Source organism: Muntiacus reevesi, chromosome 1, assembly GCF_963930625.1.
Source record: "Muntiacus reevesi chromosome 1, mMunRee1.1, whole genome shotgun sequence".
Lineage (NCBI taxonomy): Eukaryota > Metazoa > Chordata > Mammalia > Artiodactyla > Cervidae > Muntiacus > Muntiacus reevesi.
In genome coordinates, this window is record NC_089249.1 from 69,791,300 (window position 1) to 69,809,324 (window position 18,025).

Genomic DNA, 18,025 nt, shown 5'->3' on the forward strand with positions numbered 1-18,025 from the left:
TGAACATCGTTGTGAGCTCAGACCTCTCCTGGCATAATTTAGATGTATTTCTGTAGGAAAATACAGGCAGAAAGGGAGCTTCTTGACGTCCTTTCTTTCCCACCTTCTTTTCACTCCTCAGACACTAACTGATTGCCTCTGCAAGCCAAGCACTATGACAGGTGTCCATCATGAGGACACAGGAGATCAACACCACATCAAGTAAGACAATGGCCCAAGTCATTAACATCTGTGAAGCAGGGAAAAAAGAAATTGCATAGTTTTTAGCAACTCATCACCTTCCACTTAAGCCCCTCCAAAACCCTCATTGTTTTGAATGTCTTAACTTTGCCTTACTTTACTGTGTATGTGTCCAAACCACTGAAAAATTCTGAGAGGCCTATCTTACCACATCCACGCTCTTCAGAGGCCTGTTGGCTAAGACCAAGAGCTAAGTCAACAATCACACTATTCTCCCCAGAAAATAAAAAAATAAAAAACTACACTGTCATGGATATGCTCAGCCTGGGCACAGGGCCCTGCATCCCTTGGAGTTGGAATGGCCAGAGTTCAGGGTTGTTAGAACCTCTATTCCCCAAAGGTAATGTGAGTCTCTCTTGGAGACCACAAGGGACCATAAGAGTCACTAATGAACTCTTTTTCTCTTTCCTCCTCCATCATTAGCTTGAAAGAAACTGTTGTTTTATAGTTTGCATTATTTTAATTTCCTTCTCTTCCAAAAGTAATAAATCACAACCCTTGATATTTGCATATAACACTCCAAAGCCCATTGACTCCCATTATCTCATTTGGTCCCCCTATTGTAACCCTGTGAAGTGCAGAAAGCAGGCTTTATTCTTCCCATTTTATAAATGAGCAAAGTAAGGTGGAGAAATTTAGCTAAAGTCATGGAGAAATTTAGCTAAAGTCACAAAGGAGACAGTGCCAGAACTGAAACCAGAATCTAGATCTCTCAGCTGCCATCGTCTCTTCACCATCTGTGTTGCCCTCACACTCTTCTGTCAACACATACTCCCCATACTGTCTGTAGTGTAACATCAGGGTCAAGAAAAACCACCAATTTAGGGAACAATCTGGAAAGAGGGTCCAGAGAAACTTATTGCTTATTTAAGTTTTAGAGTGCCCTGATTCCAGATTTGTTGAAATCTTACAGCAAAAGGAACATGCATCCTGGGAGGAGGGACATAGCATGGCATGTTGTTGTCACTGGGTGAAGGCAAAGCCTTGGATTGGAAAGCACTTGCCATAGACCCAGGATCCCAAAGTCACGTGGTTCCTGCTTTGAGTACTAGCTTAACTTCATGTTTGCCCTATTGCTACTCAGTGACAACCCTCTCCACCTCTTGTTTTTCTATTTGTGGTTATGTGTCTTTACTCCATGTTCTCCTTTTCTCTTTTTACCCAACCTGGCAAATTTCTTTTTCTCTGGATCACCCTCAGCCTTCACTGTCTCTGCCAGCATGACATAGAGACTTGATGTGATGGGGTAGCACACATTCAGTGAGGCTAACTCTCCAGGAGGCAGCAGAGCACAGAGGTCTAGAACATGCTCCCTGGAGGTGGATCACGTCCCAGCTCTGCCACTTGGCTAGGTCTATAACCTTGAGTGAGTTACCTAATGTCTCTGGGCCTCAATTTCCCCTCTGTGAAACTAGAAAAACAATGCCACCTAATTCCTAAGGTGCTTCTGAAGACTAAATTTGCTGATAGAATGGTACCAGGAATATATTAAGTGCTTATTAAATATTAACTGGTACTCTTCTCTGAAATTTGCATCTTCTTTTTCTCCAGTTGGCATAACTAGAGTGCTTAAGGGGCGAATGAGTTTCTGATATCCCTAGAGAGAAATCTTTTTATTGGCAGGAAGGATACCAGAGGCCACCCTCGGGCTAGCTTCGACACACAAACATATTGATACAAGCAAGAAAGAGCCAATCTGGGCAGCATCTAGCATTGTGCACTGAAGAGAAATTCAACCTGGGAGGTCCCTTTCCAAGGCCCTTCTCAAGCCACACACACACACACATACACACACACACACACAGCCTTAGTACCTCAGGCCTGGGTTCAGAAACCTGGTACTAGCACCACATTCTCATTAGCAGTTGAGATCCCATAAACCCTCTCAGCACATCTCTGGGGCCATAAACGATGACAACCCAGGGGAGTAAAAATGATTTTCTGGTGTGGAAATGTGTGTAGGTAAAGCAGCTGTATGAACTTTGGTGGGAGACAGGAAGTTGGGAGAAGGGGACAGTCATGCAGAAGGCAACCAGAGCATCTCCAGCACTTAGGTTTCTTTGCCAGGGCAAGCTGGTCCCGAGGGCCTTCTAACTCTAGCCTTTCTTTCCAAGTGTGCTAACAAGACCAAGCTTCCAAGAGCTCTGTGGGAACCTGTTGTCTTACCCAGTTCCTTGGATTCAGACTGTCCCTCAAATCCAAATTATCTCTCCTCCCCATAAATGTACATCAGAAGTCACAGAAAGGAAACCATAAAGCTGTTCAGTTATACATGATCACTAGAGAAAGACTGTTTCCTCAAATGGCCTCCAAAGAGGTGGGTAGTCTGATGGAAGGAACCTGGGCCTGGGAGTCAGGAGTCGATGGTCCCTGCATTACCATTAGTTGTGTGTGTTGTCATGGGCAAACAACCAAATCACTCACCCTATTTGACACCCAGTTCCTTTATCGATAAAATGAGAAGAAGGACTTAAATATCTCTAAGATTCATTGCAGCATGACTAGCCTAGGATTTCAAGTCCCTAGACCTTAAGAACTCACTGGATGTAGGATTGATGCTAGAAAGGATAAAACCACAGAGATGAACTGAAAGTCAATTTGGAGCCAGTAGGAAGAGAACACTCTGAATCTCAGATCCTTAATGTCTTTGTTCCTCCAACATTCTAGACACCAAAGGAGGACTCCACCACCCCAAGACTCTAAACTGCTAGCAAGTTGCCTGCTTCTTATGAGGGCAAAATCCAGGCTGGACATGGGAAGTCCCAGCATGTGCCCTGGCTCTGTACCATGGATCCTAAGCACCTAAATTGCCTGTTGGACAGAAGGGGTGTTCTCCCTTTTCCAAGCACAAGTAGTTGTCACAGGCCAAGTCAGGAGAGTGGGGCTAACTGCCCCTATGCTCTCCACACTCAGCAGTTATTTAGTTGGCTGGGTGAGTCCTCAGGACTAACAGACCCTCAGCGAAGTTTTCAGGATAACCAGGTTGGTTCTGCTACTTCCCCCTACCTGAAATTCCACAGGGTTCTGGACCCCCAATGGCAATTCAAAACACTGGTTTTATACATTCTGGAGGAGCCTGACCCTGGAAACTGACCAAACAAATTCAGTAGCCAGGAGTATTCATATACTTCATATGGAGTCTAGAGATGCCCCTTTCCCATGGAGGCAGACTAGGTTGGAGCATGATTTCTAGATGCAACTTCTTACTAAGGAGCATTTTAGGGTTTACATCTTTAAGATATTCATCAGCTATCTTCTATGTGCTTAGACTAAGGGACACGATTCCTCTGAAGTTCTGACTTTAGATTCCTGAGCCTGGGAAGTGGCAGGGAGTTGGGAACAAATGGTCTTTCTTGTGAAAAACAGCCATGAGAGTTCAAGGACCCTGTTTCCAAGCCCAAAGCCTATCAGTGTCTTCCAAAATGGGTAGTAAAGCTCTTACACCACTAAATTATAGTAAGTTTGGGACAAAAGGTTTCATAGTTTATCTAATCTAACTTTATTTTACTGCTGGTGAAAGGATGAAAGAAGTACAAAGAGAACTATATGACTATTGTCATGTAACTAACTTAAGATCATGTAGAAGGCAGCCAGACTTCAACTAGTCTGTTGAGAGGAACACAAAGCAAGAAACGAAAGGATGGTGTTTGTCAAAGTTCAGGTCTGAGATGCACTCACTAAGGTTATTACAAAAAAGTAACAAGGTACTGGATTTACTGAACCAACTAATCACTGACATTAAAGTATCTTGACTATGTGTCGTATGGAAGAAAAGGGAATATCCCATGGAAATGGAATTTTTGCAAAGATAAGAAGGCGAGTGTTTCACAAATGTACAGTCATACTGGATGAAGAAGAGGAAGTGAAAATACCCTCAGGAATTTAAATCTAGCCTGAGGCCCCTGGGACTCTCAAACACTGCAATGGGGTGGGATATCAGTGAAATCACTTTGGAAAACTCTTCAGCAATATGTAGGAAAACAGATCATATGTAACATATAAGCTGTGCTGTGCTTACTCATTAGTCATGTCTGACTCTTTGTGACCCTGTGGACTGTAGCCTTCCAGGCCCCTCTGTCCATGGGGTTCTCCAGGCAAGAACACTGGAGTGGGTTGCCATGCCCTTCTCCAGGGGATCTTCCCAACCCAGGGATTGAACTCAGGTCTCCTGCCTTGCAGGCGGAATCTTTACCATCTGAGCCACCAGGGAAGCCCAACATATAAGCTACTTCTAGGTATATATCTAAAACGCTTGAGTATTTATCTCTACCAAAAGACCTTTACAAGAAGGGTTATAAGAGCTTTATTTATAATGAGCTCAAAATGGAAATGATCCAAATTACCATCCAAAGTAGACTGAATAAATAAAATATTCAAACAAAATTATACAACAATGAAAACAGAGTTGCCAACTGCATGCCACGATATGAATATCAGGAACAAAATGTTGAGTGAAAGAAGCCAGAAACAAAAGGTGATTCCACTTATGTAAAGTACAAAAACAAGTAACACCAATTTGGGTTGTTAGAAAACAATAATGACTACCCTTGGGGTGAAGGTGGGGCAAAGGGACCTGAAGAGAGTGTAAGAAAAGCTTCTGAAGTCCTGGTACAGTTCTGTTGATTCATTTGGATACTGCTTAGAAGGATGTGCTCAGTTTATAAAATTCATCAAATTGACACTTACGCTATGTCTAATTTCCCATATTTATATTTGTGGCAAAAAGGACAAATGGCCCCAGCCCTTTCCTCTTTGCTATATTGAGACCTCCCCCGTGTAATATTTTTGTGCTGTCCGACTCTGACTCTGGGCTTGGCCATGTGACTCGCTTTGGACAATGAGATCTCAGCAAACATGACAAGCACTGGTTTGAAAAATGCTACACATTTTCCTCTCTGCTTTTCTGCTATACAATTTCCATTAAAAGGTGTCTACACTAGCGGGGCTAGAGGAGAGCACAGCGAAGCTGCCCCAGTTGTCAGAGCCAAGGCCATCCTCGATGAGTCAGTGAACTCCCAGATATGTGCAGAAGGGACATCCAGAAGGGACCAGAAAAATAATCACACCAAAACCAGACTAAATCACCAACTTTGCATATGTTGTTAAGTGGCATCACTATGGTAATAGACAATTGGTACAACTGTATACTTCAATTTAAAGAATTGGGAGGAGGGGACTAACAAATCTATTTTTGAGCATGGCCACACCCTGTAGGAAAGAGAAGCTTCCTGAGATCCTACAAGACCAGGGTCCCCGAAGCATAACATGAGAGCCAAGCAAAATATAGGCCTTAGCCAACCAAACTTAACTGGGAAACCAACTTGCAGAAGTTCTCTAAGGCATCTGAAAATGTTCTCATCTGTTTCCCAGAAAATGTAGAAGCAAAGGGTTGCTTCTTCCACCTCCCATCTTACTTTGTTTTTATTCCACCCAACTCCATGCAAGAAACACTTTAACACTATTCAGCAGGTTACAGAGAATATTAGTTTCTCTTTCTGCTATGGCCCTGTTTCAACACAGAGAAAGAAAGGAAGGAGGGACCCCCTCAGCCGTGCTTTTCCCAAGATGAACACTGAAGGGCTTGAGCGTTCCGCTGGTCTTCCAGCATGGGGCTGAGCCATGGCAGCGTTACCTGGGTTAACCTGAGCTTTTGCAGAACTCAAGACAGGCAGCAGCAGGAGCAGTACCGAGGGCATTCGGGGGATCAGGATCATCTCAGCAGATGGCGCTGGCACTGGAGCCTTCAGCCCACCGAAAATGCAAGGCGAGAAGAGAGAGGAGAGGAAATGAGTGAAGTGGAAACCGCCAACACGGTGAACACAATTTACATAATTATCTTTGTGCTTTTACAGTGCTTATTTCTATATTTAGAATTTTAAATCATGAACTTTGATCTTTGAATGGGACACTGAATTGTCACAACATATAAAAATTTTCACACTCTGGGACATTCAATAGTTAGGTAATATAAGAACTTTCAAACCCTATTAAATTCTCATGGAATTAAAATTAGCAAAACTATAGGTGGGTAAAAGTTTTAACAAGATAAATACCCAAATTGTGAACAGTGATAAAGTAAAACTGACTTTTACAATATTTTCATAATTGTAACATTTATTCCACTATTAAACCAAGAAAAACATTCAATGATGTTAATGTGTTTACCTTTCAAAAGATGTAAGGTCAATATTTATCCTGATTTATTAGCTCTGGAATTGTACCTGAAGCTCAAGTTCCCCTGGAATAATCCATGTGGTTATGGATTAGAGTTGAGACATCAGTATGAACTCATATTTAGCTTAATGGAGATATAAATGGTCACATATGGAAATATTTATAGATGTTTGCACACAGGTTAGTACATACCCATATATCTATCTTCTTGTTATGAGAGTGCCTAGAAGCAATGACACCCAATAGCAATGAGCAAACCTGATACCCAGATCTTCACTTCTTATACCATTCTCCAATAAAAGGAACCAGGGTTCCTTGGAGAAACTGCTCATTTCAGGGCTGAAGCAGGAAATACGATCACTGTGGAGAATGTTGTAGTGCCCCAAGTTGAGAATATATACACACACAAGAATGATGGGGATATGGTAAAAGGACCCAAAGCCAACAGAAAGAGTCCCCATGGCCAAAGCTGGAGCAATTTATGCAACAAAATGGATAAAGTGGTATTGCATTATAACTCAAGACGTAAAATAAATATTTACAAGCCCATAAATAAATGATTGAATAAACAAATGGAGGAGAATAAACAAATTTTCTCATGCAAAAGAATTCTAAATAATTTATGTAGATACTCTCTGGTCTGTTGTCTTTCTCCCAAGAACCCATCACTCCCGCATAATCATGAGAAACACATCAGACAAATCCAATTGAGGGGCATTCTATGAAATTCCTGACATACAATCCTCAAAACTGTCATGGTCACCCAAGGCTAGAAAGTCTGAGAAACTGACACTAAGTCTGAGAAACTAAGAGAGATGAAGGAGTCATGATGCCTGAATGTAACACGTGACATCCTGGATGGTATCTTGGAACAGAAAAAGGACATTTGGAGAAAACTGAGGACATTTGGAAAAAGGACATTTGGAGGAAATCTGAGTGAAGTGCAGACTTTAGTTAATAATAATGTGTCAATATTGGTTCATTCACTATGACATATTTACTATACTAATGTAAGATGTTAATAATAGGGGAAACTGGGTAATGGGTAAATAGAAAATCTATGTACTCTTTGCAATGATCCCACAAATATAAAACTGTTCAAGAATAAAAACTTTATTTTAAAAAAGAAAGTTTCTTCCAGTTAACACTATTAGTCAACAAACACTGGGCCCACTGTCAGAAAACTGTATAATGTGAAATTATAAAGGGAGACAAAATCCCTTTAAGCTGGAGTGATTAAAGGAGATTTCATAAGGAAATAAGCCTCTGATCAGATTCTTAAAGGATGAATATGATTTTAATGGACAATAATGAGAATACAGTAAATAATAGAATGACATAGCTAAGAGGAAATAGGAGCTTTTTTTTGAGGAAACAGAAGATTTCTATGATGTTTTCTAGGCAACAGAACTCTGACCCACCCCAAGTGGTTATATAGATATATACACACATACATACATACAGATAGTTCTGACTGAAGAGTATAGAGCCAAAACTGATCAAACACAAAAAAACTAAAGTGACCTCATGGTAGGGGGCAGGGGAAAGTGATCCATAGACGTGATGACCATGGTTTTATGGCATAGATGTAGATGAGATCAAATACGTCTCAGTGCCTACTCACTGCTGGCAGCCGGAACACTGCATTTCCATGAATGAGTCCACAAACAAACATGCCCTGAAGAGAAACACACAGGCAGAGCTTGGAGACACTGGTCTTGGCTATAAGCTAGAACTAACCCATGACCATGATTCAGGATGTCCTGCTACAAATAGCTTATTGGGAGCACTGCCTTGGGTAACTACCCTCTCTGAAGCTTTTGAAGAACAGTTCTCCAGTTCTCTTTCATGACACCTTCCTTGTGGATTACTGGCTATTACTTTCTCCCCTCCATAACCTTCCCCAGGGTTCCTCCTTCAAGGAATGTCTCCTACACCTCACACATTGAATTTGTTTCTGTTAGATCCTCCATAACATTGCTATAAAATTACCCATTTAATCACTAGCTGCAAATGGTTTGTTCTTGTATCCTCAAAAGAAAACATTATATATTGTACAAAGTAGATGCTCAAAAATGGTTTTTAACTGAACTAAGCAGAACTTCAGAAGTTCAGTCGCTCAGTCGTGTCTGACTCTTTGTGACCCCATGAACTACAGCACACCAGGCCTCCCTGTCCATCACCAACTCCCAGAGTTCACTCAAACTCATCTCCATTGAGTCGGTGATGCCATCCAACCATCTCATCTTCCGCTGTCCCCTTCTCCTTCTGCCTTCAATCTTTCCCAGCATCAGGGTTTTTCAAATTAGTCAGCTCTTCACATCAGGTGACCAAAGTATTGGAGTTTCAACTTCAGCATCAGTCCTTCCAATGAACACCCAGGACTGATCTCCTTTAGGATCGACTGGTTGGATCTCTTTGCAGTCCAAGGGACTCTCAAGAATCTTCTCCAACACCATAGTTCAAAAGCATCAATTCTTCTGTGCTCAGCTTTCTTCACAGTCTGACTCTCACATCCTTACATGACCACTGGAAAACCATAGCCTTGACCAGACGGACCTTTGTTGGCAAAGTAATGTCTCTGCTTTTTAATATGCTATCTAGGTTGGTCATAAATTTCCTTCTAAGTATAAGCGTCTTTTAATTTCATGGCTGCAGTCACCACCTGCAGTGATTTTGGAACTCCCAAAAATAGTCAACCACTGTTTCCACTGTCTCCCCATCTATTTCCCATGAGGTGATGGGATCAGATGCCATGATCTTAGTTTTCTGAATGTTAAATTTAAGCCAATTTTTTCACTCTCCTCTTTCACTTTCATCAAGAGACTTTTTAGTTCTTCTTCACTTTCTGCCATAAGGGTGGTGTCATCTACATATCTGAGGTTATTGATATTTCTCCCGGCAATCTTGATTCCAGCTTGTGCTTCATCCCGCCCAGCATTTCTCATGATGTACTCTGCATACAAGTTCAAAAAGTATTGACTGAACTTTCTTTTGGAAAGTTTTACTTGGTTCAGGTTGTGAATCCCCAAACTAGTGATTCTTTCTGCTTTGTTTGCTTAAATTAGGGTGCCCAGCAGGTAACAAACCATTAATAAGAAGCATTAATAAGCCTAGAAGTACTATCCCATGAATACCTAACATGTGCCAAGGACTATCTCATGTAATATTTACAGTCACTCTACCAGGTTTGTTTTCATCAATAAAGTAACTGAGCAGAAAGAAGTTAAAACTGATCTGGTTACACAGTTGATAGGCATCAAAGCTCATGCAGGAAGCCAGGGTTTGCATTACTCCAAAAGCTACTTAGGTTGTTTTGTTGCATTTGTTTTGTTTTTGTATTTGTTTGTCATCATACTACACTCTCCTTCTATCTGACCTTTGCTACTTCACCAGAGCTACACTCCTGCTCAACCTTTCTACTTAGTTACATTCAGACTTCTTTCATTTCTTTTTTTCACCTTGCCTCCTTAGGACCTCTATTTAAAAGTTTCAGTCCTCTCTCTGATTCAAATCACCACCAAATGGCTATTTCTTCAGTGAAATATTCTCTTACCCCCTTGATTGCACATGTACTGAAAGCATCGTGTAATTTTTCTACACAGAAAGGATCATAGTTTATAATCATATATCCATTGCTATGGTTGTCTAATTAGTGCCTGCACCCCTATAAGCTCCTTGTTTGGTTTATTCACCATTGCATTCCCGGCACTTATCAGCGTGCTGGATAAATAGTTGCAGAATGAATTAATGATTGTCTTAAGCCACATATTCAGTTGTTGTATCTGGCTAGTCTAAATTCCATACCTTAGAAGGAAGTATCCCCAAAACTTACTATAAACAGACATCACCCTTTTCTGCCTCTTTGAATGAATCTTTCTAAAGGTTCAAAATTTAAGCAATGTGACTTGTGAATAAAACCCATAAACATACATGAAAGAATTTCAAGAAGATGGAAAGTCCTTCTCTACCCACTTCTTTGGTTAACAGTGCAAATTCCTTTAACAAGAAATTTATTCATACTTTAAAAATAAAAAGTTATTGGCCTTCATTCATTCAGCAACTATTTTCTGAAAGGCTATATTAGGTGCTGTTCTGGGTTCTAAAAAGGCAGAGAAGACTCCTGTCATCATGATGCTTATAAGACACAAACTAGCAAATAAATAAATAAGAAACCTAAAGAGATATTCATGCCATGAAGACAATAAAACCCAGTAATGTGATGGAGAATGAATGAGGGTTGTTTCAGGTAAGATGATCAGGAAAGGCCTCCCTAAATATGAGATTGACAAAGAAATAGATAAATAGGGCAATGAAGAGAATAGGCAATACTCATATACATATACACAAGAAAAATACATATATAAGTGGGAACTTTCCATATAAGAAAATGGGCATTTAGAATCAGTGAAAAATTTCAGATGATTCAGTAGCCTTTTCAAAAACAAATAAAGCTATATTCACATCTCACACAAAAATAAAGAGCCCAAAAGGTAAAAACAGAGCTATCCAAGTATTTCTAGAAAATATTGAGAATCTGCTGTGAGCAAGAGGAAAACCTACATAAATAAGATATAGAAAGAAAAATCTACAAATAAAAAGAATGATAATGCTTTCATCAAAGTTCAAAACATCTTTGAGATAAAACGCATCGTGAACTTAACAGGCAAGCAACAGGCCAAAAGAAATATTTGAAATTCTAGAACAAAACAATGTGTATGTATTTTTATGGTATAAAGAGTCTCTGTAAATCATTTTTTAAAGTGACTAGAAAAATGGGCCAAGTAAATAAAAAGCATTTAAAAGAGGAAACAATATAATACCAGTAAACATCTAAAAGCACTCAACCTCACTAGAATCAGAAAAACAAACAGCAGCAGTTGAATACCAATTTTATCTGTCAGATTGGCAAAAATTTAAAGTGTGAAACTATGAAATTTGGCAATAGAGTGGAGAAATAGAGACCCATACTCTGCCACTGGGTTTATAAATTGGAAGATAATTTAAATCAAAACATGCAAACTATGCAAAACATAGACTCTGATCTATACATTCCATTTATTATTTATCCTAGAGAAGATTTACATAGGTGCATAATGATGTAGCCACAGAGAAGTGCTTTGCATTTTTTTTTATTTTTATTTTTAATTGAAGGATAATTACTTACAATGTTGTGTTGGTTTCTGTCGTACAACAGTGTGAATCAGCTATAAGTATACATATATCCTCTCCTGTGAGATCCCTCCCAATCCCCCGTCTCACCCCCTTTTTATTTTATCAAGGTAAGAACAAATATTATAAGACCTACCCTTAACAAATTTTTAAGTGTATAACATATTATTGTTGGCTACATATTATTGTTGACTATATGTGTAGTATTGTATCAGATCTCCAGAACTTACTTCACCTTGCTTAATTGAAACTGTATGCCTATTGATTAATAACTCTCCATTTACCCCTCCCCTTGAAAGTGAAAGTCTTAGTCACTCAGTCATGTCCAACTCTGCGACCCCATGGACTGTAGCCTGCCAGGCTCCTCTGTTCATGGGATTCTCCAGGCAAGAATACTGGAGTGGACAGCCATTCCCTTCTCCAGGGAATCGTCCCAACCCAGGGATCGAACTCAGCACTCCTACATTGCAGGCAGATTCTTTACCATCTGAGCCATCAGAGAAACCCACTCCTCCCCTTAGACTCTGACAACAACCACCATCCCACTCTTTCATTCCATGAATTTCACTGTTTGGGATACCTAATTTAGGTGGAATCATGCACTACTTTTTCTGTGACTGATTTTTTTCCCTTCACAAAATGTCCTCAAAGTTCATTCATGCTGTTGCATATTGCAAAATCTGCTTCTATTTTTAAAGCTAAATATATTTCATTGCATGTGTAAGCCATGCTTTCTTTATCCATTTATCTGTCAGTGGACATGTAGGTTGTCTCCACATCTAGGCTATTGTGAATACAATGAACATGGGGAATGCTAGTATCTTCAAGGTCTTGATTTAATTATTTTGGATAAATACCCAGAAGTGGAGTTACTGGGTCATGTGGTAGTTCTATATTTAATTTTGAGGAATCTCCCTACAGTTTTCCATAAACGCTGTGGCCAATTGATCTTCAAGAAGGATGCAAAGAATATATAATGTGGGGAATGAGTCTCTTAAACAAATACTGCTAAGAAAACTAGGTACTCACAAGCAAAAGAATGAAATTGGACCCTTATCTTACACCATACACAAAAATCAACTCAAAGTAGGTTAAAGACTTAAATGTAAGATCTGAAACTTTAAAACTTCTAGAAGAAAACATAGAGGGAAAGCTTCATGATAGTGGTCTTGGCAATGACAACATAGATATGACACCAAAAGCACAAGCAGAAAAAAGCAAAAATAAAGAAGTGAAACTACATTGAACCAAAAAGCACAGCCAAGGAAACAATCAATAGGATGAAAAGGCAAGCTACAGTGTAGGAGAAACTGTTTGTAAACCATATATCCAACAAGCAACTAATATACAAAATACCTAAGTAACTCATACAATTCGAGGGCAAAAAAATAAAATAAAATTCCACTAATAAAATCCCTGAAAATGGGCTAAGGAATTGAATGGACATGTCTCCAATGAAGACATACAAATGGTCAAGAGATATATGCTCAACCTTGCTAGCCATCAGGAAATACAAATCAAAACCACAGTAAGAAATCAACCCCATATCTGTCAGGATGGCTATTATCAAAAATGAATAAATGAAAGACAACTGTAGACAAGCGTGTAGAGAAACTGAAATCCTTGGACTCGTGGGTACAATATTTTTTTAAGTAACAAAATTTGGAAACTTTCTACCAATAAGGGAGTGCTAGAAACTGGCATATTCCTGCTGTGAAATACTAATCAATAGTTTAAAAATATGAGTTAGAACCATATGTCGTTACGTGGTTATATGTCCATGGCATGTTTTAGGTGAATAAGCAGGATTCAAGACATATATAAAGCACACTATATATTTCTATGGATATCAAAACACACTTACAGACATATATACACATATATACGTAAAAGATCTAGAAAGCTAAACACCATCAACCTAGAGCACACTCTAGTGCTAAAATAGGCTAGTACACGAGTACAGAGCAAGGAATCTTGGAAGGCAAGTGCTGAAAATAGTAATTCCCTCAGAGATCGTGGTGTTTGGCATTGGAGATTGGAAATGAAGATCAAAGGGAAACTTTAGTCTTATTTGTGATGTTTTGATTTTAACAAAATATGTCCCCTGTTAATGCCATTCACATTTGTTTCTCTGACCAAAAAAACAAAAAAAATATTCCTTGGGGCAGTCTATCAGAAACTTGAGGGTGCTAACCAACCAACCATGCATATCCGACAGACTCAAAGTATGGGGTGACCTATCTTATGTTTTGAGAATCACTTGAGGTATTGAGAGATATTATTTATTAGTATTATATCTTGCAGATAGAGTAGAAGAAAAAACAGTTGCGAATTGCTACTTAAACCTTTCTCTCTCTCTCTTTTTTTTTTAGAACTTACAAATGAATAATCATCAAGCCTTACAACAAACCTGAAAGGAAAGATTACCACCCCTCCTTCACAAAGTAGGAAAGTAAAAGCCTAAGTCACTTCACTCACAACCTAGGTAGACTTACCTGACCTGGCTGCTGGACCCCATTCATCATGCTGAATTACATGTCTGTCTCTCAAGCCAAATCACGAGTCATTTAAAGTTAGGGATCTTGCTTCCCTATATATCAAAATCCGATTAACTCTAACTTGCTTGGGTCACAAAACTAGAAAGAGACGGAAGACTCTTCCAGTTCCTCTGACTCCTTGGCCAGGGCTACTTCACCCATAGCCCAATAGTTTCCAGGAACATCAAAGACTATACAGTTCAGAGAGCATATGTTTGTGTAATGAAAACCCCACGTCCCTCTTGACAGTCAAAATTCCCCACCCTAGCCAAGCTGGATAGTTGGCTGGAACACTCCAAACTGACTCCAAAGGAGCTGGGATTCAGGACCTCCCAGATCCAATGGTAGATGGCTGACTGTCCATCGCAGGAATGCCCACCCCAGGATTGAGACGGGCTGTGGGTCCAAGCCATCAAGAAAACGGGGAAGTAAGTGGAAGGCTAGGCAGATGTGAGTGTGACAGTCATAGCCAGAAATCACCAGGAATTTTTTTTAAAAGAAACTAGAATCAAAATTTTTACAAGTTATTTCTGTACTTGGGTGAGTTCCCAAAGGCCTCTTTCTGAAACAGAATCAGGACCACATCACCGTTTAGAGTGAGTCACCAGCACATCCTGCCTGATACCATCCTGTTCTGTGGAGATTTTATGCAGGGAGGGCTCCCTCCTGGTCAGCCCTGTGTCTCCTGCAGCTTCCGGTTAAACACAACTGAGAAAGTGTAACCCCCTTCTTTCACAACTACGTAGGAAGTTAGACCAGGGGCTTTCCCTGGGGTCCAGCGTTTAAGACTCTGCCTTCTATGACTCCACCTTCCAAGGGAGGGGATGTGGCTTTGACCCTTTGTTGGGAAACTGAGGTCTCATGTGCCACAGGGTGCAGCCAAATTTTTTTTAATGTTGGACCATTTCCTACCTTATGCTATCACTTATGTGTGGAATCTAAAAAAGCCAAACTCAGAGAAAACAAAGTTGTAGTTATCACGGGAAGGGGGTAGGTTAGAATGGAGAAATATTAATCAAGAGGTACAAACTTACAGTTAAAAGATGAATAAGTTCTGGGGATCTAATGTACAGCATGGTGGTTGTAGCTAATAATACTATATTTTATACCGAAGTATAGATATTAAATATTCGTACCACAAAAAGGAAATTATATGCCAGGATGAAGATGTTAGTTAATGCTATGATGATGATCATTTTGCCACATATCAATGTATCAGATCAGTAGGCCATATGCCTTAAACTTACACAACGCTGTATGTTATTTACAGCTCAATAAAGCTGAGCCGAGAGTCATACCACATTCCCAGGCACAAGCCCTACTCTGGGGCTCGAATAGGAGAGTGAGTGAAGATGGAGCCGCGAAGATGAGTGCTGAAGCGAGCTTTGAGCTGCTGAGAGAGAAAGTCTGTACAAGAAGCTGAGGTCTGTCACACAGCTCACACACCGAGGGGTCTCAGGGTGTGGGGCTCTCTGTGCTGGTGGAGCAACAGATTCCAGGGCTACACAGGCCATACTGCAGTGTCTGTTTCCTGCTATAGGACTGGTAGATGGTAGACAGACAGACAGACAGACAGACAAGAGATGATGAAGAGGTAGATAGACGATATTTATTCAGAAGATACAGATTTAATATAAAAAGAAACAGTTTCATCAGTGTTGCTATAATAGTTAACTGCATTTATTTGGAAAAAATAGCACCATAATTTCCCCTTGGTGATAACACAGAAAGTAGGCAAAAAAGGCCACCCTTAGGATTTCCTGCCCTAAAAAAAAAATGGAAATTTTGAGTACCTCTATTTCTATTTCTCCCAAGTCCCTCTGAAGTGACTATAACTGACAGATAGTAGAGTTCTCATCCCCCCTCCCCAAATCTGATTGTTAGCAAAAATCACCTTTTTCTCTGAAGCAAAGCTAGAGGTATATCCCACTTTAAGATACGTCTGAACTTGCCGAGCTCATAAATCATGAAAAGTTTATCCACACTACACAATAATTCTTTGAACAAGCCTTCGGTGCTGAGTACCTTTGAATAACAAGTTTCCACACAGTACATTTAAAATAACATTCAGTATACAAAAATGTTCCATCTACTTACCAAAGTCATAAATCATGGAGAGAGTCTCCACATTACAAAATACTGCTTCACTTTACAAAAGGATCTGCTGCTAAGTTCCTTTGATAGAAAATCCTTCCAGTAATTCAGAATATGATTCAGTATACCTAAATCCAGTTTATACTCAACTTTCCAGGAATACAGTGTGTGTACCAAGCAGGCAACATCTGGTTTGGCAGATGGTCATTCTTCCCAGATAATCCATCCTTCCAGGTCCAAAAGCTAGAGATAATCTGAGGTGACTACCCCTTGATGGAAGAATAAAAAGTCTCAGATTTCCCTGAGGAATCTTTACACTGAGCCTGTGAAAGGAGCCAGATAGGAAGTGCCTGCCCTCCTAGAAAATCAGCTATGGCCTGCAGCCAGGGCCCCTCCACCTAAACTCGGGTAGACCGTCCTGTAGGAAGGGGTGGGGGCCCTGGAAAGGCTGGAGTGGGAAGGGAAATGAGATAAAGGGACTTAGGCCAAACAGGAACCAATCCGAGGTGCGGTGTGTCCACAGTTGGGCATGGTATACTTGTCCTCGTGTGTGTGTTGAAGAGCCTGGAGAGGAGAAGAGAAGCCACATGCTCTACGGCCATAGATTTTCGTTCAGGGGGCCATTCAGGGCATTCAAGGCTTGTTTTCCTCTCTGCTGAGTCATTTTTCATTTCAGATTCAACAAATAAAAAGCGCAATCTTTGGAGTATTTCATACTCAGCAAACAAATATGCAGAAATGAGCTTAGTTTTGGCAGAGGAAGAGCCACACACACATGCACCCCCTCACTGTACCAAACATCCTCCTGTTTTATATTGATTCCCAAGGATTTGTTGATGTCTTCCTCATTCCCAGCTTTCCTCTGGGAGTCCCAACCTCTCGCTTCTCAAAATGTAGCTGCTCAGGGCTGAGCCAAAGACCTGGGTTGGCCCAGTCTGTAAGTGTTTAAGCACACAGGATGTTCCCCAGATGACCCGAGGTGACCCTCGCTGCTCAGAGGGGGATGACGCAGCCAGCTGTGCCCTTGCCCTCGTTAGAAGAGAGCTTTGCTTTCCTCACCCTGTAACCTGTAAAATGGAGACAGCTAGATGTTGCAGAGTGAGAGCCCTGTGCGAGGACACTCCCCCTGCCCGGGGCAGAGGGACCACAGAACGTCCACGGTGGGACAGCATCTGTCTGCCATCCTTTCCAAGGATATGATCGCTAGAGTGCCTTCATGAGATTGGGAGGAGGGAGGGAAAAGGTTGATACAACGTGAAGGCAGGCTCTGTTAGAAGCTCAGTACCCCCGGCCTGCTGAACCCGCCGGCAGAGCCTCCAGTCTCACCGAGTTCCAGCTCCCAGTTCGGCTCCCCACCAGGGTGTTTTACTTCCACCCTGACCTCCAGGCTCCCACACTTGAGCACCTTCCCCACCCCACCTCCCTCACTCTCTAACCCCATCCCACCCTCTACCCAGGCTCCTCAGGCCCCTGACCCACGTCCTGGGGAGCAGAGGGCTGCCTGGAGGCAAGCTTGAGCCCAGGAAGGTTAGCAGGAGGGCTGACTGATGGTCTGTCAGAAGGTTTTGGAAGTTATGAAATAAAGATATCAGTCCTCAAAATTATGGACTCACAGCCACAAAAGCTTGAAGGTACCCGAAAACTCAACTGCATCAATCCTTTGCGGTTAAAGGTAAGGAAGGTCAATCAGCCCCCAAAGCAGAGAGGCCTCCATGTGGGCAACCGCTGGTCGGAGGCAGGACCAGGCCTCTGCTCACCCAGGCTAGCATGGGTTCTCTGACGACACTGCCTCCCTTGGCCTGGCCTCC

The 18,025-nt window shown here is 41.1% G+C and overlaps 1 protein-coding gene across 6 annotated transcripts in view; it reads right to left on the minus strand.

The window, feature by feature from the left end:
- DDR2 (discoidin domain receptor tyrosine kinase 2) overlaps positions 1–18,025 on the minus strand; it is a 150,992-nt gene that overhangs the window by 59,888 nt on the left and 73,079 nt on the right. For 5 of the 6 annotated variants that reach the window (XM_065946665.1, XM_065946683.1, XM_065946647.1 and 2 more), the window contains one exon: positions 5,873–5,981. In XM_065946665.1, coding sequence (XP_065802737.1) covers positions 5,873–5,981 — 109 coding nt within the window. Of the gene's footprint in view, positions 1–5,872; positions 5,982–16,220; positions 16,403–18,025 lie in introns of those variants that run through there. The other variant, XM_065946640.1, reaches the window with a different exon arrangement.